The 25893-nt window shown below is 46.4% G+C and overlaps 11 protein-coding genes across 11 annotated transcripts; 8 read left to right on the top strand and 3 right to left on the bottom strand.

The window, feature by feature from the left end:
• Positions 1 to 1093: 1093 nt before the first annotated feature.
• Positions 1094 to 1879, top strand: FCF1 (rRNA-processing protein FCF1). Its single transcript, XM_020215670.1, has one exon. It carries the CDS (start codon positions 1114 to 1116, stop codon positions 1681 to 1683), a length of 570 nt encoding a protein of 189 aa, XP_020068881.1. The 5' UTR covers positions 1094 to 1113; the 3' UTR covers positions 1684 to 1879.
• On the top strand, positions 1800 to 4017 carry RUP1 (Rup1p). Its single transcript, XM_020217634.1, has 3 exons — positions 1800 to 1987; positions 2080 to 3868; positions 3902 to 4017. The coding sequence occupies exons 1-3, from the start codon at positions 1916 to 1918 to the stop codon at positions 3970 to 3972; spliced, it is 1932 nt and encodes a 643-aa protein (XP_020068880.1). The 5' UTR covers positions 1800 to 1915; the 3' UTR covers positions 3973 to 4017.
• A 93-nt stretch (positions 4018 to 4110) lies between these two features.
• CYBJADRAFT_130954 (bifunctional molybdopterin adenylyltransferase MobB/molybdopterin molybdotransferase MoeA family protein) lies at positions 4111 to 6087 on the top strand (the record flags this gene model as incomplete). Its single annotated transcript, XM_020212954.1, has 1 exon — positions 4111 to 6087. The coding sequence occupies one exon, from the start codon at positions 4111 to 4113 to the stop codon at positions 6085 to 6087; it is 1977 nt and encodes a 658-aa protein (XP_020068879.1).
• Positions 6088 to 8615: 2528 nt separating this feature from the next.
• Positions 8616 to 10607, top strand: SIA1 (Sia1p; the record flags this gene model as incomplete). The annotated part of the gene is made up of 2 exons (XM_020213833.1): positions 8616 to 8721; positions 9031 to 10607. The coding sequence occupies 2 exons, from the start codon at positions 8616 to 8618 to the stop codon at positions 10605 to 10607; spliced, it is 1683 nt and encodes a 560-aa protein (XP_020068878.1).
• Positions 10608 to 11441: 834 nt separating this feature from the next.
• Positions 11442 to 12272, top strand: SIZ1 (SUMO ligase SIZ1; the record flags this gene model as incomplete). Its single annotated transcript, XM_020212146.1, has 1 exon — positions 11442 to 12272. A coding segment is annotated over one exon (831 nt), but the record flags the coding sequence as incomplete, so codon positions are not given.
• A 3037-nt stretch (positions 12273 to 15309) lies between these two features.
• Positions 15310 to 18417, bottom strand: POL3 (DNA-directed DNA polymerase delta POL3; the record flags this gene model as incomplete). Its single annotated transcript, XM_020212951.1, has 1 exon — positions 15310 to 18417. The coding sequence occupies one exon, from the start codon at positions 18415 to 18417 to the stop codon at positions 15310 to 15312; it is 3108 nt and encodes a 1035-aa protein (XP_020068876.1).
• Positions 18418 to 19121: 704 nt separating this feature from the next.
• STE14 (protein-S-isoprenylcysteine carboxyl O-methyltransferase) lies at positions 19122 to 20211 on the top strand. Its single transcript, XM_020215669.1, has one exon. The coding sequence runs from the start codon at positions 19162 to 19164 to the stop codon at positions 20131 to 20133; it is 972 nt and encodes a 323-aa protein (XP_020068875.1). The 5' UTR covers positions 19122 to 19161; the 3' UTR covers positions 20134 to 20211.
• A 1171-nt stretch (positions 20212 to 21382) lies between these two features.
• CYBJADRAFT_130960 (MFS general substrate transporter) lies at positions 21383 to 23251 on the top strand (the record flags this gene model as incomplete). Its single annotated transcript, XM_020212955.1, has 1 exon — positions 21383 to 23251. One exon carries the CDS (start codon positions 21383 to 21385, stop codon positions 23249 to 23251), a length of 1869 nt encoding a protein of 622 aa, XP_020068874.1.
• Positions 23252 to 23578: 327 nt separating this feature from the next.
• On the top strand, positions 23579 to 24355 carry FRQ1 (frequenin). The gene has a single exon (XM_020215668.1). It carries the CDS (start codon positions 23612 to 23614, stop codon positions 24182 to 24184), a length of 573 nt encoding a protein of 190 aa, XP_020068873.1. The 5' UTR covers positions 23579 to 23611; the 3' UTR covers positions 24185 to 24355.
• A 136-nt stretch (positions 24356 to 24491) lies between these two features.
• Positions 24492 to 25217, bottom strand: CAT5 (putative monooxygenase CAT5; the record flags this gene model as incomplete). The annotated part of the gene is made up of 1 exon (XM_020216930.1): positions 24492 to 25217. The coding sequence occupies one exon, from the start codon at positions 25215 to 25217 to the stop codon at positions 24492 to 24494; it is 726 nt and encodes a 241-aa protein (XP_020068872.1).
• A 256-nt stretch (positions 25218 to 25473) lies between these two features.
• On the bottom strand, positions 25474 to 25881 carry PHO92 (mRNA-binding phosphate metabolism regulator; the record flags this gene model as incomplete). Its single annotated transcript, XM_020216627.1, has 1 exon — positions 25474 to 25881. The coding sequence occupies one exon, from the start codon at positions 25879 to 25881 to the stop codon at positions 25474 to 25476; it is 408 nt and encodes a 135-aa protein (XP_020068871.1).
• Positions 25882 to 25893: the final 12 nt, after the last annotated feature.

Raw genomic sequence — 25893 nt, 5'->3', positions numbered from 1 at the left:
CCTTTCCATCAAACTTCAAACTCCATGATGTACCAATCGTGATACTTGTTTGTATCGTCAGAGTCATCGTGAACCAGTTTACCGCCCAACCATATAAGGTTCTTTATCAACAGTTTTGACTCTGATTCGAACCGATCACGTTTCATGTAGATCAGCAATGTGACGTCTTCATCTTGATTTGGTATAATCACATCTGACGTGAATTCAAACAACGCCATCAACAAATTCTTCAAATTCTGATCATTTCTCTCTTTGAATTCCTGTTGGATAAACACCTTGAAACTGAGATCTTTATCCAATATTCCATATATGGGCTCGGAAAACAAAACAGACCGTATAACAACATACAGCAGCCCTCGGCATGCGTGTTTACTGTCCAAATGTTGCAATCTGGCCATCCCATGCGAACATGATAACAATTTCGTCAAGTCATCTTTTGAAACCCTTTGGCTCTCACCCAAGAGGATAACGTCCAATGACACCTCAACAGCACCGTTACGGTATCGCTCGAGTTGAGGGTTTTTAACAGAAGGGACCTCAGGCCCACCACTGCGGCACTGGACAAGACGTAGTGGAGTAGTAGCTGTTGATGGACAACGTAGATAGGTCGTGGGTATCAACAACAAGCGCAGTCGCAGCAGCACCGGCGGAATGGTGCGTGAGTGAATGCACAAACATCAAATTATTCACTTTTTTCTCCTTATGTTTCAAGATATTCATCGTGTGTGTTTTGTACTGTTTCGACAAGTATATTTGGTTTTATTTATCAACAAATGTAGTTAATCTATCCCACTTTGGAATGAGTTCTCAGAATCTTCTGGAATTCTCCCTTTTTTTTTTGTCAATCAGTGGTTTTGGCGGCTAAAAAGTGAAAACCACAAAAACGAAAAGACCAAAAAAAAAGAAACACACACATAAACTTGCCACAAAAACGAAACCTGGAAAAGCGAAAAAAAAAGTTTTCCCTGCGGTGTTGGCAATTACGTAAGCAGAACGTGTCCATACCGATGGGCGATGAGATGAAAGGAAAAGTTTTCATAGTGTCTCGCTCTTGGTGGAATGGAGCTTATGGAAGGCCAAATAGCAACTGCATAGAGAAACAAGAACAAAGAGATGGGAAAGGCTAAGAAGACACGGAAGTTTGCAGCTACCAAGCGTATAATATCGAACAAGAGTCAACAGCTGAAGAAGAACCAAGAACAACAGAAGAGCCAGAAGGATGATCCAGAGCTGACCAGAAACGTGCCACAGGTGTCGAGTGCGCTGTTTTTCCAGTTTAACGAGGCCATAAAACCCCCATACCAGGTGCTGATCGATACCAACTTCATCAATTTCTCCATCCAGAAGAAGATCGACCTCGTCAGAGGAATGATGGACGCGTTGTATGCGAAATGTATCCCACTGATAACGGATTGTGTCATGGCGGAGTTGGAGAAGCTGGGCCCGAAATACCGTATAGCCCTCAGATTGGCAAAGGACCCACGTATACAGAGACTGAGCTGCTCACACAAGGGGACCTATGCGGATGACTGTCTTGTCCACAGGGTCATACAGCACAAGTGCTTCATAGTGGCCACGAACGATGCGGACCTCAAACGTCGTCTGAGAAAGGTACCCGGCGTTCCAATAATGAGCGTGGGCGCACACTCATATGTAATTGAACGACTCCCAGATGTGTTCTAAGCACCTTCGATGCTCATTCAACGATGCATTTCCCCCATATTCCAGCCAAAATTGTAGTTGAGTGAGTGTAAGTGTAAGTGCCCTGGGTGGTGTTGCCCCTACCAGTGGACTGGTGGAAAACACCCGAACACCACTCTCCACATAGGGGCAGAGTGCCAAAGGACGCTGATACGCTGATGCAGTACAACTCAGACTGTGTGTGTTGTTGAAACTCAGCCTTCCAATAGCAACTATGAATCAGAAGGACATCGATCAGATCGTGGAGTTTGGCTTCTCAAGGGAACAGGCAATTGAGGCACTCAGTGTAAGTGTGATGTTAGACGGAGACGGAGGGGCGCCGTCGTGGTGGGAGCTGCTGCTTAAGGGGAGTTACTAACATTTAGAGCATTGCTGAAGCAATCAAACGGTGATATCAACAGCGCTATTGACTTCCTGTTCAGAGACACTGATCCTGTTGCTGAGAGCTATGGTGATAGCTCGAATGGTGATGCGAAGGGCGTGACATCTGCGCCAATAGAGTCTGGTGTTATAGACGACATTATCAAACAACAACATAGTACTAGTGAGGAGCAGTACTCAGCGCCGCCATTGCCACCAAGGAGCCACGCCTCTGTGCACGTTGAAGATATCAGGGACAATGACAGCGATGTAAACGATGACGATGTTTCTGTATTCGAAGATCTGGAACACTCTTCTCTACCCCATGAGGAAGTTGAGGGAAGGGTGCCGTACAATGTTTACGATGACGTGCGAGCCTATACTCGCAAAGCTGATGAGGTCCCGGTTATAATGCCAACGTCTAACGGCTATTACGAAAGCTACTTGGCTGCTTTACTCATGATCTTGCACGCAGTGCCTGGGATCAAGCGTGCAGTGTTCCGCCATGAGTTCAAAGACCTTGGCTATAGCCCACGTTGGTTTAAAGGTGAAGTTGTGGAATTACCTGCCGAGATAACTGAGGTTGAGGTTGATGGTGAGAAACACGATTTGAGGTTTTTGGCTGAGGTACAGCGTATCTTTACGTTCTTGGATGATTCGGCCAATAGATCATTCACGTCGCTGGCCGGTCTTATAAAGGCATTACCAAAGTCTGCACTTGGACAGTTTGGGTATGTTGATAACCTATCAGACGCCTATGAGATCTTGTATAAGGCACTGTCTGAGCAACTTACATGGGCCGGTGTTGCAAACGCACAGAGCTTGTTCGCCAATACGCTCTTGAGAAATGGTGAGCTCTACACGTTTGGCATGTTTCATATCGAGGCTGAGGATTTGAGCAGAACACTTTATAAATCGTTGAACGAACTCATATGGAACGATTCCGTCGAGTCCAGTGACTGCATAAACTCATTAGCAGACACAATTATGATCACAGTGGATCCATGTACAGATGATATGTTTGTTCCACCTGGCTTGGAACTGTTTGAGGAGCTGTACCCTCAGATCTATACAAATGACTTCAAAAACACGGTGCTAAGTATTGAGAAGAAGCACGAAGAATTGGAGAAGGAGAGAGCAAGCATTAACTCTGAACTGTTGAAGCTCAAGACCCACAAAGGTATGCATATCCAATCTGTGTTGGATCATTCCTTGGAGTTTCTCCAAGATGAGAGTGGAAATGGCGAATACCAAGATCTGAAGATTGCAGACGTTCTTGACGATGTTCGACAGCTGAGCCTCACAGTGCAAGAAAGAAAGGAGTCTCTTGCTGAAAGAAGTAGCCAATTGATCGACGAAAGACGGGCGATGTCAATTACAAACGTTGACACGATAATTGAGAAGTACATGGAGGATGACAAGCACGAGAAGCCAGAACCTTACCTTCTCACAGGGGTCATATTACGTGGTAACATTTACTGCTGTGCTACAAAGACTGAAGATGGTGTATTGCAATGGAGATATGTTGAACATACACCATGTGACAGTCCAGATACGAGATTTGAGACTGATGAGACACAATTCGATGATATCAAACAGGTGGTGTATTCAAAGACACGTAACGTCTGGAACGATCCTCTTGTTCTTGTCTTTGTAAAGCGAAGTGCGATATTTGATTCCACCCCAATTCAATTGCCAAATAGCAGCTTGGAATTCCTCAAATTGGATAACGATGAATTGGATAAGAGTATAGAATGGAACTCAGATACAGATTATATGGATTCCAGCAGTGATGAGGGGGGAGATGGCGACGGAGATGCTGATCTGTTGAGTTTGTCAGATGACGAACCACAACCACAAGAGGATAAGCAGCAGAACGATCAGCCGTTGATTGATTTGACAGATAAATAAGGCCAAAAATTCTATATCTTGCCCTTTTGCAGAGTTTGTAGATCATTGCAATTTAATGTCCGCCTAGTGCGGTATATAAGACAAAAATCACACAGAGAAGAACAACAAATCCCCTTTATCAACACCTTCAGGAGCGCAATGGAACTATTCAACGCTGCCGTCGTGATCGTGTCGTCCAGTTGCTTCTCACACACCTCTGAGGACAGAACTGGACCTGTTATTGCGGATTACTTGGAGTCAAGAGACTGGAATACGACTATAGATATTGTTGATGATGATAAGGCGATGATTCAGGAGCTTGTGAGAAGGCTTACTGCCGACACCGCAACGGCGCCCAATCTCATTGTCTTGAGCGGAGGAACTGGCTTCACAAAGAAGGATGTAACACCTGAAGCTGTTAAGCCGTTATTCGATAAGGAAGCCCCAGGCATTGTTCATGCGATGTTATCGCACTCGTTTGGTATCACTCCCTATGCCATATGCTCAAGGCCTGTTGCTGGTGTTTTAAACGAGACTCTGATCGTGACAATTCCTGGCTCTCCAAAGGGAGCAACGGAGAACTTGGATGCTATCATTGATAAGTTGAAGCATATCTTGAACCAGCTCCGTGTTGACAGTGCTAGGGAGCTGCACAAGCCCAGCGATCATCCGAGCTCAGAAGTGAAGCACTCTGGCCATTCACATGAGCACTCACACAAGCACTCTCATCAACACTCACACGAGCACTCTCATCAACACTCACATGAACACTCACATGAACACTCTCATGGCGTAAAGCTCCATCTGCTTTCCAACGCGCTCAACGGTCCAGTCGCTCAAAGAGCTAGAAAATCACCATATCCAATGGTTTCCGTCCTTCAAGCCCTGGATTATATTGACAGGTTTACACCCAAACCATCGGTCATCAAAAAGAAACTAACAGACGATGATATCACTGGATACGTTCTTGCACAAGACGTGTTTGCTCGTGTAAACGTTCCCGACTTCAACGCTTCGATAGTGGATGGCTATGCCGTGATACACTCTGATTGTCCGGGTACTTTCCCAGTTGTATCTGTTTCTCACGCTGCTCCTGGTGAAACTAAAAGAATACAGAGTGGTACGGTTGTTCGAGTCACTACTGGTGCACCTATCCCCTTAGGCACCACTGCGGTGATTCCTGTGGAGGAGACTGAAGTTGATAAGGAAACAGCAGATGGCGAGGAAGTTGAGGTGAAGATCCTTGCCATGAACGTTGTCGAGGGAGATAACATCAGAAAGCTCGGAAGTGACATATCCAAGGGTGCACTGGCGTTACCAAAGGGTTCGAGAATCTCCAGGCTTGGAGGAGAGATGGGCTTGTTGGTTAGTATTGGTGTTCTTGAGGTTGAGGTTTATGCCAAACCAGTCATTGGCGTGTTAAGTACCGGTGATGAGCTTGTTGATCTATCCCAAAGCTCGGAAGTTCCGCTGAAATATGGTCAGATCTACGATACTAACAGACCTCTGTTAAGCCAACTCTTCCAAGGGTACGATTACAAGGTTGTTGATTTTGGTATTTCCCATGACACTCTAGGCAAGTTGGCTGAGACCGTTGAGAGTGCATTTGAACGTGTTGACTATTTCATCACCACAGGGGGAGTTTCCATGGGTGAGACGGATCTGTTGAAGCCGTTTATTGAACGCCATCTGGGAGGTACCATCCATTTTGGTCGAGTTGCGATGAAACCTGGTAAGCCGACAACGTTTGCAACTTTTCCACCTGATCACAAGTTTGCGAACAAGGCAATCTTTGCCCTTCCTGGTAACCCAGCATCGGCATCTGTCACTTCAAACCTCTTCGTGCTTCCGTCGCTGATGAAGTTCAGTGGTATTGCGAACACAACTCGGTCCACAGTGGATGTCATTTTGAACCAAGATGCAAAGCTGGATCCACGTCCTGAGTACCAGAGGGTTCACATCTCTAGGCAAGGAGACAAATTGGTTGCTGATAGCACGGGCTTCCAACGTAGCAGCTGTGTCGGGAGCATTGCAGGAGCCAATGGGCTTTTGGTTCTGCCTTCATCGAAGGATGTTCCTTCAGGAAAGCTTTTGAAGGGCTCTAGAGCTCAAGCCATCATTATAGACATCCTTTAGTGGTGTATATTACCGCTTTCATAAGAACATCACGAAATGCGCCAGACTGCTTCGATGTAGGCTACCTCTCGGTGTATACACCACAGACATGGCCATGTATGTACGTTGCATCATATGAAACAAGTTGATCTGTAGTGCTTCGGTACGGTGAACATGATTTGGACCTTCTCTAAGGCTCTGGTAAACCCCGAATCACCGCTACCTTCACGGTCGACTTGCACTGCGCAGCCAGCAGGGTATTGACTTTGATGCCAGGTCCCTCCGTTTAATAAGATGATGAGTTTTGTAAAACTGCACCGTAAGATTTCGTATATGCAATCTCAAGCGTGTGTATGGTGTGGATATGTTAGAATGATACTAATCCGAGTCCTGTTAGTACGTAAAAGATCCATCTAGCCATTTATGCGTCTCGCTATGCATAACGACTGTGTTGAGATAGAAATTCACCGATTTTGCTAATGTAATCCTCAAGTTTATTGTATTCTCCATCGTTTTGAAGAACACCTCTAAGCAATTCAAGATGACGGTTTGTAGCGGAATCTGGATCTAGTGTATAAAGTTCTGCAAATTTCTCTTGACCATTTTCTTGAGCTATTAGACCATAAACTCTATGCAATAAGCGTCTGTTGATGGCCATTGAATAAGTTCCACCTCCCCAATTACCAGTACTGTCAGAACCCAAAGATGATAGAGAAATAATTGTATTGAATGTTCAAGAATATTTGGAAGTGATTGGATCCATAAGATATCCTTCATGTACTGTGGATGCTCTTTGAATATCTCATTGAGTAAAACTTTGCCCCTATCACAACAAAAAGATGATAATTCAGTATCGATAAGGAGAGCAGGACAATAATCGCAACACATTTCAAGACCTGGATTATAAACTGAGTTATGTGGTCTCTATGTTCTCCGTGGTCTGTGCTGAGGTTGTTGGTCATAAACTGGATCATCATTGTCAGTAAAACCGTTGGTGTCATCCTCAATGGTGTGTTCAAAGTCAGGATCATGGTCAAAAGCACCATCACATCTAATTTCTTCTAACGCTCTTTCTGCTACCTGTGCTGTACTTTGTCGTCCACATCTCATTCTGTCAGCCATAGTTCCATTATCAAGTTCAGGTTCAGGTATTGGCGGCTGTTCTGGTACATCTATGATCTCTACATGGGCATTCTGCGACAGAACTTGGAGGCGTCTTCGCTCCGTATCGGTTTCTCATAGCAGCTCAGTTAGTCTGTCTCAATAATTACTGGGTCTTCTTGTTGTGTCGTAGCTCCATTCGTTTGAAGTTGCCGCTGTGGTTCTGGATTAGCCGCTGATGTTTCTTCACCAAGCTGGGGACGTCGTTAGACGGTTCCAATGAGAGTTCTCTGGAGTTTCTTTGGTTCGCACGCAGACATTCTTCTTTACTTGCTTAATCTTTGGTTTCTGGCCATTGTTTGATGATGTTTTTAACGTTGTGTATAAAGCTGTGTTTGTTTTGTGTCATTTTGTGTTGATAAAATTCAAAATGTAAACAATGCCCATTAGAATTGGAAACATCCTTACATTTTTACGATTTCTAGGGCAACGACAAGTCAGAATTATATATAAGAACACATATGGTGTGGATCATTGTGGAAAAACCACTCATCCAATCAAGTTAAAAGTCAGTATATATGATGATATAGATCAGTTCTATAGTCTGACGGTTCCAGGTTTCCCTGTCTTTGTTTCGTTGTTGATATATAAGCAAATTTATGTGTTTTCTCGATTATACTATACAAACCATGAATGGCCATATTTCAGAAATTATTGAAGGTGACATGATCACACTTTCTATATCTCTTAATTCAGGTAAGAGCTACATTGTGGTATACCGTGGGGAAATTTGAAGGGAGGATTGCTATTTTTATTAGTATCATTCTAAGGAACGGCACATTATAGCTTGCGATCCATGCCATATATTAAATCCCAATATTGAGCCACATCACACACTATTACCCGTCAACTGTCAACACACAATCGCATAAAGGCTCGCACTACGCTTTCTAAAAGAGCTCACAATCACCGAGGGATCTCCTCCGTTGTTCTGTGTGTGTGTTGAGGTAAAGAACAATGGAAGACACAGTTGCGCACCCAGCATATGTGCAGTTTAGAAGGAACAAACAAACAATTAGGAGTGATCTTCTCTTCCCGTTGCCTACCCGAGCTATGCCTGGAGCTGCTTTTTGACGTCCGCTGGGCTGGAGCTGTCACCAGTCTAGGCCCGCTTCCCGGTTGCAGCCTACCGGTTTACGTACGCCGAAGCCTTTCCAGCTGCCTGTGGGGCCTGGCTAATTTTAGATCTTGTCAGCCAAATGACATGTGCTGGGCCCACTGACATGGGCTGGGCTCACTGACACGGGCAGGGCAGACTGGGCAGGGCAGACTGGGCAGGGGGGGGGGGGCGCCTGGTGGATTGCTCTTGCCATGTGATGCCCTTCCCACCAGCTCGTCCGATACATGCTCTCTTCAACCAGATCAATTAGATCGTAGAGGCGTAGGAAATGGAGAACAACTGCCTAGCGATGTTGCTCGTGTGTTTCCTTTCACTGGACCGGAGCACTTGTGGTCTGACGCCAACGGTTGATGAGGTGTTGCGCTATTCTCAGCGTGAGTAAGGCAGGTTCGGGCCGGGGGGCGTTTTTTGTTGGGGGTTGTTGGGGGTTGCATTTTCTTTGGGCTCTGCCTAGGCCTCTGCCTGCGTGAAATTAAACCGGCAATTCCATCTTGAACAAACGTCTCATCCAATTCTCCTTCTAGCGAGCTAAGGAATTGAGGTTGGAAGCACCAAGGAGCCTTTGTTTTGGGCTTGAATTATTGTATATATGCTGAGAGTTGTTGGTTCTGTCGTGCATCGGATATTCAAGCTCCTGAGGAGAACCTTTATTCCACTGGCGATTCTGCTGTTCCTGTTTACAGCGGTGTTAGACATACATACGCAGAATTTCTACAATAATAGGGTGGTACACGTTGAGAAGTACACTGGTGGACGTATATCTGGGCTCAAGAGGATACGGTGTCATTCGTGGTTTGGCAACTGTAATCAGATTGTGGAGAGATCAGAAGATGGGACCCAGGGCACTGACACGATCACTTGGTATAAGATTGGAAGAGAGCTGTCGCTGGATGGATCGAGCTATCTCGATCACCAGGCGTGGTCTTCACACGACTATCTCTACGTGACATATGCAGACACAGAGGGTGATGCCGTTGTTGATGTTGCTCTTGGAGATCCACGCTCTCTTGAGCCGCCGCAGTACGTTGTTAAAGAGTTGACAAAGTCGAAGCTGGGGAAGGCCAAGTCGAGATTCGACGTTTCAGGCCACTATGATCTCAATGGCTGGACCCAGTTGAAGGATGGCATATGGGTTAAATACGGGCCCTTTGAGTCTCCAGAGGCTATCACCGATATAACGTATCTATTTGGTGAAGATGTGATTGAACCAAGGCCACAGTGGAACTTGGTTGACGGTTCTTTGTCTATCTACCCGCATCATCCCATCAGACTGAGCTTTGCCAGAGGCGTACGGCGAAGAGAACTGCCAAAGTTGCGATTGTCTAAGGATAAGATGTTTAAAGTGCTACAACTCTCTGATTTACACTTCACGTCGGGTTTTGGAGTATGTCTGGATCAGAAGGATGCAGTGGATGAATGCCATGCGGATGCAAAATCTCTTGCCTTTATACATAGGGTCATCGATGAAGAGTCCCCCGATCTCGTGGTCTATACCGGCGACCTGATCGATGGAAGTCGAACATTCGATTATCAGACAGCATTTTTGAAGGCGCTATCGCCTGTGATTTCGAGGTCTATACCATTTGCAATTGCCATGGGAGAGCATGATACCAGTGTGTTTGCCAGCAGGGACGTCATCGTTGAGTTCTTGACAACTTTGCCATTTAGCATAATGCACAGGCAAACACAAGAGCAGTGGATAGGCAATATCACCAACTATGTCATTCCGGTGATGTCCGATATCGATGATTCTTTAGCCGTGTCTGCTATCTACATGCTTGATCTGTTTGAAGCCAACTCGCCCGAGCCTCTGGAGAAAACATTGCACAGGCTCTACAACTCACTGCCCAATAAACCATCAATGTCACTGGAATTCCAGCACTACCCAATCGCAGAGTATCGTCCAAGAGGAGCATTTGCCCTTGTGGGACAATACAACGAGAAAACTCGTTTGAAAAGCTCCAGAACAGATAAGAACACCAGGAAAGTCCTGAGCGACATAGGCGTCCAATGCATGTCAGTGGGGTCCGAGCATACAAACGAATGCTGTATACGGAGCGATGCACAACCAGACCAGCATTTGAAAGAATTATGGATGTGTTTTGGTCCATCCGTTGGTGAAGGTGCATACGGCTCCACAGCGATGGACAGACGTGTACGGCTCTTCAAGCTCGATTCCCAGAACAACCAAATCACAACGTGGAAAAGACATCGTGATGATCCATCAGAGGTGTTTGATTACCAGTTTATTCAGAAATGAAAGGATCCCTCCACCTCTCCCCCGTTCCATACTGTACTTCCATGGCTGTTGGTAGAGCAAAGCTTACATAATCTGTGCATAGATAAAGACGCACAACTTTGTCCGCGAACATCCCGTCCACTTTCTCCGTGCCTGGGCGTTTGGTGTGTGGGTGTGTGGGTGTCTGGATGTTTGGTGTCTGGGTGTTTCTCGTAATCACCAAGAAACTTCACCATTGGAAAAAGAAGAAAAAATACTGGAGGCACACGCGAGGGGGATAAAGAAGACAGTAGGGAAGGCCATCTCAGCGTAGGAGCACATCCTCTAAGCGTTCCAACCATGGCGTCCAGGGCATCAGAACCAGAACATGTTGTGAGTATCGACGTGGCGGGCCAAGCGCTTCACCACATCGCCCAAGCGCCGTGTATATTGGTGACCTCTTCATGTTTACCTTAAGTGCACAGACACGCGTGCGTGTCTGGATTGGCATCATCAACTCTTTACCGGGGAAGCGGTGTGAATAGGAAGTTTACTGACAACAAACCTGTGGTGGTTCATTAGCAACTACTAGAACGGATACAGAAGCTGAAAGTAACAGAGCTGAAGACTGTCGCAAGGGCACTCTCCATTGCCGTTAGTGGGAGGAAGGCCGATGTGCTAGATCGAGTCACCAAGTTCATACAGATAGGCGCACAGAACGACGATGTTGTCCGCATATTTGCTGTCAGGGATATTGTGTGGGATGTGATAAACCAGAAACCATGTCGGTCCTATGAAAGTCTACGACTTAAGTATGGGGATGCTGGGAAAGTGTCCCCGGCCTCTTCTCTGTCGAGCACGCCACGAGAGAAGAAGCCGTGGTTATTCTTTAGAGAGAACCCTTTCTACACATTGAAGAAGCTTCTCACACCAACAGCGGGAATACTACCGCGCGTCGACTATTCAAGAGGAGACAGTTTTTTGCATTTCGAACTGAGCCCAGGGGAGCTCAGCTCGTTGAGAAACCCTCACAACGCACTGAGAGTTGTGTTGTATTGCGGTGTTTATGATAAAACCAAGTCCAGTAAGAATGTAAACATCGAATTTCCACACCCAGTGGACATCACTTTGAATGGAGTGAAGATCAAAGACAACGTCAAGGGGATAAAGAACAAACCAGGAACTGCCAAACCCGCAGACTTGACCCCCAATGTGCGTGCATCCAATCATCTAGAGATTGCCTATACACAGACGAAAACAGACTATTTGATCTTTTGCTATTTAGCTGAAAGAGTCAGTGCACCGAAGATCCTTCAAAAGGTTTTGGAAGCACCTAAAACCCCAAAGGAGAGCACAATCAGTCAAATCATTGGTCAGAACTCTTCAAGCAACGATGACGATGAACTCTTGGCCACTTCAACCATTTTGAGCTTGAAATGCCCAGTGTCATTTGTCAGAATGAAATACCCTGTGAAATCTATCAATTGCCAGCATTTGAACTGCTTTGATGCATTGCAATACATCTATCTTCAAGAGCAGCTCACCTCATCTCTGTGGTTTTGTCCTATCTGCAATTCAACAATTAATGTTGGTGATCTCTCTCTCAACGAGTACGTTATGAATATTCTTAAGAGTACGCCAGATGAGTGTGAAAGTGTTGAGATTGAAGTGGATGGAAATTGGCATCCATTGTACGAAAATGATGATGGTGTGCTTGTAAGGATGGATAAACCTCCAGCACCTTCCATCGCATCATTGAAAGGGAACAATTCATCTGATGAAGAAGATATTGAACCTAAAGAAACAAGTAAGGAACCGATTACACCACTTTCACAGACCTCAGCTGTCACTAGTCGACCGGCTCAACAACCAAGGAAGGCATCCCCTATTGTTATTAGTCTTGATTCTGACGACGAAGATTTTGATGGAAATCCAGCACCAGCACCAACACCAGCACCAACACCAGCACCAACGCAGGCACCAACACAGGCACCAACACAGGCACCAACACAGGCACCAACACCAATATCACATATATCGCATAATGGAGGTGCTCAGGAGCAAACATCTCAAGTCAGAATTCCAATCCCTGCTGTTGCTGTTGGTCCTGGTCCTATCCCAAGACACACATCGCATTCAATGGGACATCCACCTTCTGTGGTATCAGCAAGCTCCAGAAGTGACATGAATGCTTCAAGCAATGCTTCAAACCAACGCAACGACCGTCCAGTCACTCTATCAGAATTGAAACCATTTCCGATATCAGATATATACATGCAGGACTCAAGTATTGTTGGAAGAGATCCAAACTCTCAATTTCTAACGTTCAATTACATTGCGCCAATGTTGCAAAACAAGGCAAACGAGGTTGTTTGTTTAACAAATGAAACCATGCACAAGTATCTTGATAATGATCTCTTTAGGGCATATATTAATGGTATCATTGGCAACCCACACGTCTCAGACATAACTTATTTGTCACAGTTACAATTCTATTTCTTGAGAATGGCACGTCTGATGAAACATCAGAGTGCTTCACAGAATATTCAGACAAATATCTCAGCACCAGATCCATTTCATGGCCAGCATATAAATAATCATAGCCCACCACAGCAACAGCAATATGGACAAAACACTCACGGAGAACAAACCTATTCAAATACCAACCAACACCAACACAACAACGTAATGGTGGGTGGCAATCAATCGCAACGACCAAGTCCTGTTGTATCAAACGGGACAGGAAATGCACAACAAAGAAATTTGACACCGCCTATGATAGCGAATGTTGTTAATCAAGAGGTGACACCAGTGCAGCAAGCTCCGCCCAAGGTTGTGGTGTCTGGTACACTTCCTGCTCTAACTGGAAATACTGCTACGAGTGCTCCTCAGAAAACTCATACTGATGATTTACATGGAACTTCACTAGCAAGTGAAAATACTGTCAATTCTGCAGTCCAGTCGAAGATGACAACTACGATGTCAAAAAGTACTAGTGCGAGTAACGTTGCACCTCAAAGCACGCATAACCATATATTATCAGAAGCCACGGTGGTATCTTCATCGGAGCGTTCTGCTGCTGCTACTGCTAGCGCATCTCATATTGGGAGTGCTCCACCACCTCCTCCGGCCAATGCATCGTCAAGTGCTCCACGAGTAACCGTACAGACAAAAAGTTCGTTATTGAACCCGAGTGCTAGAGTAGAAGATTCTGGAGTTCGGCAAACACCAACACCTCCACCTCATCTTGTACTGAAATCACCTGTTGTGGCACATTCACCATCGCTGCAGACCAGTATTGATCCGAAAACCAATGATTCTATTGATACAGTAATAGGCCCAAATTTATCGGGCTCCAATCCGAACGTGGAGTCAGGCAACTCCCAGCAGGCTCCTACAAATTTGGAAAAGGTCAGCATTCCACCTAAAGTGAACTTGCGTACCTCACCACTTCTGGCAAATGAAGAACAGCGACCAGTGCCACCAACTGTATCACCGAGATTAAGAGTAGCTATACCAATAGCTAATCCCACTCGTGTTGTTGCTAAAGTTAGTGCACCAAGAAGCTTATTGACAGTGTCGCCTCCGTCTGCTCCACCCCAATCTTCATCCACTGACGACCGTTCTGATTCTTCATTAGTTATCACGAAAAATGTTTTATCAAATTCCATTCCACCACCACCGCCCCTACCATCATCGCATGACAAACAGTCGCAGTTACCATCTTCATCATCATCAGAGTCGCAAGAAAGAGAATCCTCGCATCGTCCCCAGCATTCCGAAACTTCAGGAGGTGCGAATAAACACTCTGAAAATTCAGAATCGACATTGCCATTGGCTTCTAGAGACATCCCACTTTCGAAGACACCTGCTCATCCTACCAAGCCAGTAGAGAAGGTTAGCTCATACGTACGAGAGCGGAATGAAATACTTGAGCTAAAGAGGAAATTTGATGAGCTTGCGAATAATTCTAAACGGGAAACCAATACATCTGGCAACACTCCAGTACTGTTCCCTGCTCCTATTCCACCGCCGGTGGCTCGTTCAATGACTGAAAGACGTACATCATTACCATCACAGCTTCTACATACCCAATTACGCTCTGTGAATGGGCCGCATAACGCACCAAATGGGGGTATTTCGCCAACTGAAAGCGTATCTGGTGGTTCTAAGAGCACTCAAGGTCATTCGACAGGATCAGTAACGGCAGAGCAGTCAGACCTCAAGCGAAGACTGGAGAAGTATACACAGGATTTGAATATTCAGCGCAGCCACTCCGTCAATGTCCCGAACACTGGCAGTGCAAAGGCCATTGATCAGATCCAATCGCTGACCCAAACCCTTCAGAAAGCTACAAAAACTGCCAATGGATCGAGCACCACTTCAAAGCCTCCTGTGAAGAGCACTCCGCCTGCTGTTGGTATTTTTTCTCCCTCCAGGTTCACCAGTGATGGGTCCTCTTCACGTTCACAGGCAGCGTATGATCAACACAGAGCATTCATAAGAGCTAATGGGCTAGCCATCCCTTCAAGAGGACCCCCACATACGTCGGTAGAGAAGAGGAAAAGACTCACATCTTCCAAGACCGAACATAATGCAAAGAGAGCAGCATTGGATAGTACAACACAAAGCAGTGCTCACAGTCCTATATTACCAAGAGAGCCTAACGTTTCCAAATAGTCAACTGACAATTTTAATGACATGATAATTAAAACAGTGGAGTCTACTAGAATAAATAATGCAATCACCACTCGGTATCGTTCCATTTCTCAAGCTCTAGAGCTTGCTGGGCTACATCCTTCTGTGCTTTCTTTCTCATATAGAAGATCGGGCAATCCTTGTTTGCACAGAGAACATCTTGATGAAGTGACCCTTGACATCTTTGACACTGCGTCCATAGTCGGGAGAACTTGATTTCCAGTGCATTGAGAGAAGCCAAAGCTTCACTATAGAGCTGGCCTGCCTTTGGTAGACAGTTTGGGCACAATGTACCCTTGTTGCTCTTTGGCAAAGCTGATTTGCATCCTTTACACGTTTGGACTCTTTTGACAAACTTCATCAACCCACCTGTTGTGGGTGCTGCGACGGTGACTGTACGCGTATGTGCTCCTGTTAAGAGCTCCCTTGCACGTTTCTCTCCCAGAATAGGTTCGAAGATTCTTGTAAGAGGGTTGGACAACTGGTTCTCTAGGTAGTACTTGGTGTCGATTGGCAAATTGTTCTCCAAAACAAACAATGGATCTTCAGACTTCTCATAGGCCTTTGTTCCCGCAGTCTTGATGACAACATACGCAACACGATCACCAATTGCTGGAGCAGAACCAGCATCTCTTTTCCTCATTCTTTCAGCAAGTTCGACATGGGGCTGCTTGTTAGCATAGTCCTGTCTAGACAAAGCCTTAGTGATGACTAGCTGTTGCATATCTACCCTGTTTTGAAGTAAGTCTGCAATTGTTTGTTTGACAAAGGATTCAGCTTCTGGAACATCCCGTCTCTCAAGAATCAGTTCCAGAACTTTTGTAATAACATTGGAGACAAGACGACAGTTGTCTCTTCTGACAGTTTCAATACCTTTGGTATCCATCTTATCAAACTTCTTTGTATTTGTCCAATACAAGCCTGCGTATCTCTTCTTGTTAATCAGCAGGTAAGGAAAGTACACCTTTTCGAACTCCAACTTGATGGGGTTCAGGAACTTGGTGGAGACATAATCAGCAGCCTCTTCTCCCATCTTCATACACGTCTCAAGGTCATCGTACCCAAACTTCACCATCACAGAATCAGTGTCACCGTATATGACTTGGGCATCATACTTGAAACCGTTCGCAATGCAATAATGGTCTTGAACTTCCTGCTTTGTTTTCTCAATCATTTCCCTACCAAAGGCCGTGACAGATGATGAAATGGCTAGACAGGGTAGTTTACCAATGGTGGCACCTGTGAAACCGTACACGGAATTTGCAGAGATCTTCAGAGCCAACTGTCGACCATTGAGGACACCTTTCTTGAATGGATCTGTCTCCTTCTTCAAGTCATTCTTGGCCTGCTTTCTTGCGGACAACAACTCTTCCAAGATAATAGGTAACAGCCCTTTTCTCTTTGAAGACTTGATGAAACAGTCACCAGATGGTGCTTGTGTATAATCAACATCTTTTTTGAGACTCAACCTTTCTATCGTGTTTCTGTTCAACAGTGTCGTGTAGCACAGGTTATGTGCCATCATGATACTTGGATATAGCGAGCTGAAATCCAATGTTGCGATTGGAACGTCGTAGTATCCTCTTTTCGGTTCAATAACGGTAGCACCCTCGTATTGAACATCTGAAGATCCATTCTGTTGAAGGTTTGGAATAACAGTATCAACTTCAAGGCATTTTCTATACAGTTGTGATATAACTTTGATCTGTTGTCCTCTTGTTAATAGGAAAGAGAATGGCACACCTGTTACCCTTGCCATCTCTGTATAATTAACGAGACACATCAACTTCTCGAGAAGTCTCAATGGTAAGTATGCATCTTTCAAGCAATACACAGCCAGTCTTCTTCTTGTCTCGCTTGTACCATTTTGAAGATCTGTGATGTTCGAATGTTGAACTTCTTCCTTCTGTTCATTCAGGAAGTGAGCAGAGACGGAATTCAAAGTGTACGATCTGAGCTTATATTCTCTTTGGATGAATTGCAAGAGATCCAATTGCATTCTTCCATCGATGTTGATCACTTTCGACTCTCTGGTACCGTAAGCCTTAGAAGAGAACACGGAATCCTTGGCCTCTTGCTTGACATACTTCAACCTGCCAAAGTATGGGAAGTTCTTCAGATTCAATGCCTTTGCACGGTCCAATAGATAAGGTAAATCGAAATTCGTTGTGTTGTAACCTATAATGACATCAGGATCAACTCTAACAATGAAGTTCTTCCAGGCAAGCAACATATCGGACTCATGTTCATGTTCAAAGATCTCAGATCCCGTAATTGGCGAACACGTGTTGACTGTGAATACATTACGAACAAATGGTGTAGTTTCACCAGATCTCGATACAACATTTGCAATTTGGATGACGGAGTCGTGTTCTGCTTCAGGGAATATACCCTTTCTTCCCGCACATTCAATATCGAAGGAGAGAATACGTAAGGGAGCACTCTTCAGCCATTTCCCCTCAGGCTGATGCGGTATCATCTTTCTATAATCAATGTTCACTTCCAATTGGCAAGTGGAAATGCGATCCTTACTTGGCACCATGGAATAAGTGCCCTTAGGTAAAGTGATCCAGCTCATTCCGACAATCTTACAATCAATCATCATTCTTAGCAGATACTGGATATTATCATAGGTCATTATACCGTCACCTCCAGACACGAACATCCCATTGAACGAAACTTGGCCCTTCTCAAAGCCAGATCTAATCTTCGGAACGTCTTTGGCATTTGCAGCTATCACCTTCAAGAACACCACTTTCTCACCACCGTTATAGCCCCAAATGGACTCCTTCATCGCCATCTGCACATCATGCACTCCTTGGAAGTTTGCACGTAGGTATTTGATGAACTCTTCCAGGTGTTCTTTTCTGAAGTTGATTGGTGCCGGTACATAGAAGTAATGGAGGAATCCAACCACTGTGCAGAGGATGGAGTATCCTTCTTCTGTGACTCCAAAGAACTTAACAGCAGATGACCCATCGGTCAAGGCCTCCTCAGCATCCAACTGTTGGAAGGATATATCGTTCAGAGCAGGATCAAACCCGTCAGGCAGAGGAGGTCTTCCCCAGGTCTGGTCCTTTGCCTTCGAAGCATCAGCCTCTGATGACATCGTCAGCAGCTCCTTCTCAAACTTGGAAGGCTCCACCTTGGCCATCGCACTCTTCTGGCTATACGGCTCTCTCTTGTGTGTATGCCTGACATCGTCCATCACCTGCGATGACACTGGCATCGAGTGTGCTTCTCTATGAAGCGATTCCAGAGTTCCCTGTGGCGTGCTGTCAAACTCGTCAGCAGCGATGACTCTTGCCTTCTTCAGCGTGCTGTCGTCGTGAGCGACGATGCTGTGTTTACCTGACATCCCTGTAGATCGCTCAATTGACACAGCACTTCGTAGACAGCGCTGTGGGAGATGAACTGACGCGTAAAGAGCAGCATTGAATGAAATTTTTTGATTTGGTGAGGAGCGGTACGCGTCACGGAGGGCCATTGCTGCGCGTACCAGTGGTGGTTGAGGCTGATTATGTCATGCTTACGTAAGCACAACCGCTTATATAATCAACGGTGCTTACGTAATCAGTCGTGCTTACGTAACCATTTCTCCTTGCTGTCCTTTGCCTCCCACCTCCCATTCTTCTCGCCAAAAGAGGAAATCCTCCGCCAAACTGCGACACACCACCGCAAATCGATGACACAAAAACTCTCTCCGGCCCATTCCGGTCGCGCGTGTGCCTTTTTGCGCTGCGTGTGCCGCCACCTCTGGGTTTTCGCTCTCTTTCGGGCGATGGCTTCTTTGGCAGCCTGCGCTGTCTTTTACAGCTCAAGGTGGTGGACCCGTAGGCATCGACAACGGTATAAAAGCACAGCATTGGAAGAGCAATTTGAGGCTTGAACTGGGACCATGACCTCACTGCTTCGAAAGAACTCTCTTGTTAACCGGCTAGTGCAGAAAGTGCCTATTCCAAGCCTTCCAAACATCAAGAAGCTGGACATTGGTGTCTCGTCGCCAAGGAGCTCAGCATCGAAAGAGAGATCTGGGGACACCAGCATGAGCTCGACCGCCACGGCTGTTGATAGGGATACGGGCGAGGAGACGACGACAAGGAAGGACAGCGGTGGCGAGGAGTCTGACCTGGAGGGCGTTGAAACTGAGGAGACGAATGAGACAGTGACGAGCTCGCTTCCCGAGCTGTCGACTTATCCGGACATCACGAAGAACCCTCTGGACAAGGTTGCCGCCACCGCGGCTCTACTAGGCATCGTGTTTGGCTTTGGCTGTGCCTCGATGTTCTTTGTTCAGCTCAAGACGGGCTCTGTATACCTGATGGCGTTGGCGCTCTTCCATTTCCTCGAGTTCTGGGTAACCGCCAGGTACAACCCCACAAGGGTCCACTCTGAGTCGTTCATCATCAACAACGGGTCCGCGTACACGCTTGCCCACACCATTGCGCTGATCGAGTTCTCCATAGAGTACGCGATGTTCCCGAACTTCAAAAGGGGGAACTGTTTGACCAAGGTTGTTGGCTTTGCGCTGATGATTATGGGCCAGTCTGTGCGGACGTTGGCGATGAAAACAGCAGGCCGTTCCTTCAACCACCTGGTGCAGACCAAGCGACAGTCGGACCACAAGCTGATAACGAACGGGATCTACGAGTATATAAGACACCCTTCCTACTTCGGCTTCTTCTGGTGGGCTGTGGGCACCCAGCTCATGCTGGTGAACCCACTGGGGGCCGTGGGCTTCGCCATCACCTTGTACACCTTCTTCTCCGACCGTATCGAGCAGGAGGAGAAGTTCCTGGTGAGCTTCTTTGGCAAGTCGTACGTTGAGTACAAGAGCAAGACACCTGTGTACATTCCATTCATCAATTGATACACTACATATCCCCCTATACAGCATCTTCAAACCGGGTGTTTGTCCTCCACCACCCAGCTCCAATAAACTGGCTCTTTGTATAATCTGTGCATTGCTACTAGCTGGCTCGTTGTATAATCTGTACATTGCTACTAGCTGGCTCGTTGTATAATCTGTACATTGCTACTAGCTCTCCTACCTATAGTCACAACCGCATCTTCTGGTCCGTGCTCCCAAGCACGGATTCCTTCGCCACTCACACCACAGCATGTATAAAGCCACGCATTTCTTCCACAGAACACAGCCAATCACAACAAAGGCCCAGCTCCCAAGCACGCCAAGGAGCTCGCGGTGTATCCGTTTAAGCTTATAATCTCTCGTGGCACTCTTGTCGTCATTGCTTATCATTTCCATCTTGCTCCAGTCGTCGTGCGTGATTGACAGTGCTTCCACCACGGCGTTGAGGCCCATCGCAATGCACACGGGTCTCCGCCTAAATCCGGAGAGGGCCCTGGCGAGACGGGCAGGCCCTGAAGAGGCTGCCAGGCTGGCGAGGATGGTGGGCCTGTGAGGTCTCACAACGCGGTGAAGAAGGGCCAGTGCGATGCTACTGGCTTCAGAATGACTAAGACACACAGCTCTTAGCCATCCACGCCCAATTGTGCCCAATTGCGCCTGGTGATGGTGTGTATTGAGTCCTTTGCTGGGGTTTCCACACCAACAGGGCCTCACCCACACAGGGCCTCACCCACACAGGGCCTCACCTCTCTGCGCCAAAAGCCCTCGCCTTAAACTGTAGGTACGCCATTTCCCACGTCCGGGTGCGTTTAGCCCCTAGTAACGGTGGCCTGGAAGCCCCATTCCAAACCTCTTGTAGATCATCTGCGGTTGTGACGAGTGGGAAATGCTTGAAACCAGCAGCACTTTGGCGTGGTGATATTTGCTGGGAGGAGACCTGTTTTACACGCCGGCATTTGGGTGCGTGTATTTGTGCAGGTGAGGTCGCTTAGCTGTGAGAGGCATTTTGACGAGCCTACAGCGCAGACAGCCCACTTGGCTCGCTGTGTTTAGTTGTACGGTGTCTGTACAATGGTTCCTTTACTGTTCATTCTTAGCTGAGCAAAGTTGCTATATAAATAGCCTGAAGAGCGCCTCCCGGACTGGTTCTGTCGTCTTGTCTGGCTGAGCAGATCGTGCAAGTGTCGCTACAATGCCAAACTCCAAGCTTAGCATCCACACTCAAACGTCGCAGACCGGCGAGGTTGACATGGTGGTTGAAACCACAGGTAACCACGTATCTGGCCTGAGATCTTCGTTCGACCGCCACGGTGGAAAGGACAAGGCAGAGACCGCCGAGGTCACAAGGGCATGTGATGCTGAAGAGTCGTCTGAGGACGAGCGCCAGGGCGGCGGTGTTTCCAGGAAGATGATAAGAATCGCTTACGCTGTGATTCTCATCACTTCGCTGGTTGAGTCGTTTGCTCAGGACTCTACGAGTGATCTTGCCGCCTATGTCACCTCGTCCTTCAACGCACACTCGATGATATCCACCGCCCAGATCGTGTATAAGATCACGGCAGTTTGCGCTTATCCAATCCTCGGTAAAGTTGCTGACCTGCTTGGACGTGGTGAAGGCTTCTGCCTCACCATGATCATGTACACGCTGTGCTACGTTCTGTTTGCAACGTGTAAGAGGATTGGTGAGTATTTTGCTGGCCAGGTGTTCTTTGCCATCGGCAGAATTGGTTTCAAGACTTACCTGTACATCTTCATTGCAGACACGACAAGCTTGATCAACAGAGGGTTCTGGACCCAGTTCCCGGCTGCGATCACTGGTATTCCATCGACCTACGCGGGGTCCCATATCCAGGACGCCTTTCTGGACCATTCGACGTGGAGATGGGCGTATGGTACCTTTGCCATTATCTTAGCAGGTTTCATTGCACCCTTATCCTGTGTGATGTTCTATGTCGACCATGTGCAGAGAAAGAACGGCAAACGTAGAAAGCCAACGATACTGATGAACCTGCCTGAAGGCTCACTGATGCAGAAGCTGAAAAAGATCTTCTTGTTAGATCTGGACCTCATTGGTGGCTTTCTCTTGCTTGCTGGTACCATCCTGTTTTTTGTTCCATTCACAATCACCGGTAAAACATCGCCTAAGAAATGGAACCAAGGAAGTACCATTGCGATGCTGATCATCGGGTTCATCCTCCTCGTGTTGTTTGTTCTTTGGTGTGCCTTTCCTAAGAGATTACCTTGGTTGCAAACGAGACAACCTTTCATTCCTATCCAAGCTTTTACCAACATGACTGTTCTCATTGCCTTTCTGATGGTTGCCTTGGACTACTGCGAAAATGCAGCATTCAACGTTTACTTCTCAACGGTTTTACAGGTTGGTGGGTATTACACTGCTGGTCAAGCTGCGCGTATTAACGATGCAAAGAAGACGTCGATTGATATTGCTTCGATTCTCACTGGGTTGATGATGAAATACACGAAGCGAACAAAGATTTTTGTTCTCACTGGTGTCCCACTGCTCGTTCTTGGACATGGATTGCTCGTGTGGTTCATCGATAGGGACGGCGTGATGGAAGAAAACACCGTTTTGCTGTATGTGATGGAGATATTCTGTGGTGTAGGTCGTGCTCTCTACATGACCGCACTTCAAGTGACCATTCAAGCAATAGCAGGTGCCACCAGTGTTGCAATGTCCACTGCCTTCTTTCTGGCCTTCACTTCGGTGGGAACACTCATCGGAACAGCCATCTCAGGTGTCATTTGGAACAACGTTGCCATTGATAAGTTACACGATCACCTTCCAGATGAGCTGCAAAAGAATGCCACGATGATCTTCAAGAACTTCAAGCTGGCGCTGAAGATGGAGGAGGGAACACCGGGAAGATTGGCAGTGTCCCTGGCTTACAGAGAGACGTTACAGATCATTGGATGGTTTGCACTAGCAGTTATAATCCCAATGCTCGGGCTGATGTTCTTTGTCAGGGAAGTGGAACTCACTGACAAGCACGACATTTATGGCTCAGATCAAGAGACGTTGAGCTCCAACTCCAAGTTCATTGACGATTCTGTTCTCAACAAGGAAAAGCGCACATGGTCGAACTGGTGGAGAGTCTGATCTTCTTGAGATTGTTAGCCTGTTGAGGTTCCATAGTTCGATAACATCTCCATAACTTGATGTGTATAATATGAATAAAACACAATACGTCTCATGCATGGTTACGTAATGCTCAGTTTGACGGAAAAAAAAGCTGATTACATAATCAACTTCCAAGATTGCTTACGTAAGCTATTCACCCCTGCACCGCTCATCACGCCCCCCACTGGCTGGTGCGAAATTCCACTGGGCTTCGCCCTAACAGCAACACCGAAGGGGAGGCAGCACGGGGAAAACGCAAGCTTGGAGTGTTTGTTTCAATCAGGGTCTCATCTTGCTGACATACTGGTTTACTATTCAACAGAAGCGTGGACACTAGCAATGGGTAAGAGTGCATCAAAGCTTTCGAAGGATGAGCTGGCGTCGCTAAAGAAGTCGACGTATTTCGATCGTCGTGAGCTTCAGCAGTGGTACAAAGGGTTCCTACGGGATTGCCCCTCAGGACAGATAACCAAGGAGGAGTTTGTCAAGATATACAAGCAGTTCTTCCCCTTTGGTGATCCGTCAGACTTCAGTAACTACGTGTTTGACGTGTTTGACGACGATAAGAACGGCACGATAGACTTCAAAGAGTTCATATGTGCTCTGAGCATCACGTCGAGAGGCTCGTTGGAGGAGAAGCTCGTGTGGGCGTTCCAGCTGTACGATCTGAACCACGACGGCAAGATCAGCTACGAAGAGATGCTGGCAATAGTGAGTGCGATATACAAGATGATCGGGTCGATGGTGAAACTTAACGACGATGAGGCCACGCCTGAACTCAGGGTACAGAAGATCTTCAAGCTGATGGACAAGGATGAAAACGGAGAGATCAGTCTTGATGAATTTAGAGAAGGTTCAAAGATCGATCCTAGTATCGTTGGTGCTCTCAACCTGTACGATGGGTTGGTCTGAGTACTTGTAAGATGGCTGTATCACAAGTGTGTGTGTGTGTGCTTTCCGTGAGTACTTGTCTGGCCTCCCTACATTATACATAGTGTTGCCTATCCATTCCCTTTCTCTTTTGCAGACTAATTATATCAGTGCCATGATAGAGGCCATTCTATACGTTGTTGTCATCTCAAGTATTCATTAAATAATGTAAAGTAAGTACAAATGGTATTCATGCATCATAGATATACCGTTGACATTCCAGGAATCTTCATTCTCTCAAGCACAGTTTCAGGCTGAGACATTGGACTTGTATATACAAGCAGACCTTTCAAACCCTTTCAGCGGTCCAAATGGCAGCCCTACATGTCAATTTAATGGCTTCCGTGAGCAGCCAATATGGGACGGCCTTTTCAGCATCGTGCTCCACAGCTGTATCCAAATGCTCCAATTCGTCATCTCTAAAGGTTCTGATGGTTTCTTTCAGCCCGTGAAGTTCGTCGCTTGTAACACCAGTCACGGTTTCACCGGTCAATAGATCCTTGGCTGGGATGTCAAATTTACCAGCCAATACCCTCAGTTGGTCGTTATAATGGCCTCCAATCACTGTCTCAACAGCAACGGTGCAAGCCATTGCAGCTTCTTTGCCAATTAGAGCAGTTCCGACACCAATGGAGAACGCACCCAATTTCCACAACGGGGTGATGAAAGAAGGACGGACCCTATGTTTCACCTGGAGTGCATTAAACGTGTTATGATGATGGATCTCTTGTTCCCACATGTGCTTCAACACTGGTTTAAGATGTGGTTCCCTCGATGAGAGCACCAGGTACTGCCCAGCATAGATATAATTGGCACCGAGTTCTCCCGCTTGATCCACACGGATAACTCTATCCAAGAAGGCCTTCTGTACATCGTTCAAAGCACCATATTCGTACTGCTTTGGAGGTTCAGGTTTGGAATCTGGAACCGATGTCGATTGTACTGCAGCACGCAATTGCGAAAGGGTGGAGAACTTGGCACCTTTGGGGATCGTCTTGAGCACAGTTGATGACATTTGAATAACAAAACAAAGCAAAAAAAAAACAGTAACGATGAAGAAAACGATGAAATGAGGTGTCAAAAGTTATATAAAATCGAGCCATTTCGTAAAATTTCAACTTCGTTAGAGGTGGTGTGTGCCCGGATGATGTGTCTGGGTGTAGTGCCCGTACCACATATCGGAGACTACTGCCCTTTTAGGAAGTGACCACCGATAAAAGCCGTTGAAGTTGAAAGCAGTTTATAGCAAGAGGGTTTGTTTGATTGAAGGGTTAAAAGCCATCTCCCAAATTGTGTAGGAAGCTCGTATGAGACCTGGTCCTTTTGAAGATCTCCAACATCTCCTGTCCAACTTCAAAGGGTAGTTCCTGTGTATCTCTTGAGCTTGTCACCGGTTTGAAGTCGTTCAGTGGTACTTTCAAATGTCTCAAGCTGTTATTGTAAATATCCTTTACATATAACCACTGGACTTTGAAACCACCACGCCATCTCTTCTTATCTGTCCAGGGAGCTTCATCCTTTACCAGTGATGCATCCATTAGAGGTGAAACCATCTCTGCAATCCCACAGAAGCGGCCAGAAGCGTTGACGCTGAAAAACAAGAATATTCTCTCGTTGGAATACCGTGTTTGGTATGCCTTATTGAGCCTTTTGTTTCCTAAGGCTGTTGATGACCACATCTTATTCAGGAA

This window comes from Cyberlindnera jadinii (assembly GCF_001661405.1).
Source record: "Cyberlindnera jadinii NRRL Y-1542 unplaced genomic scaffold CYBJAscaffold_14, whole genome shotgun sequence".
NCBI classification, from domain to species: Eukaryota; Fungi; Ascomycota; class Saccharomycetes; order Phaffomycetales; family Wickerhamomycetaceae; genus Williopsis; species Williopsis jadinii.
Note: the sequence above shows the minus strand (reverse complement) of the source record. Positions and strands in the feature narration are given on the sequence as shown.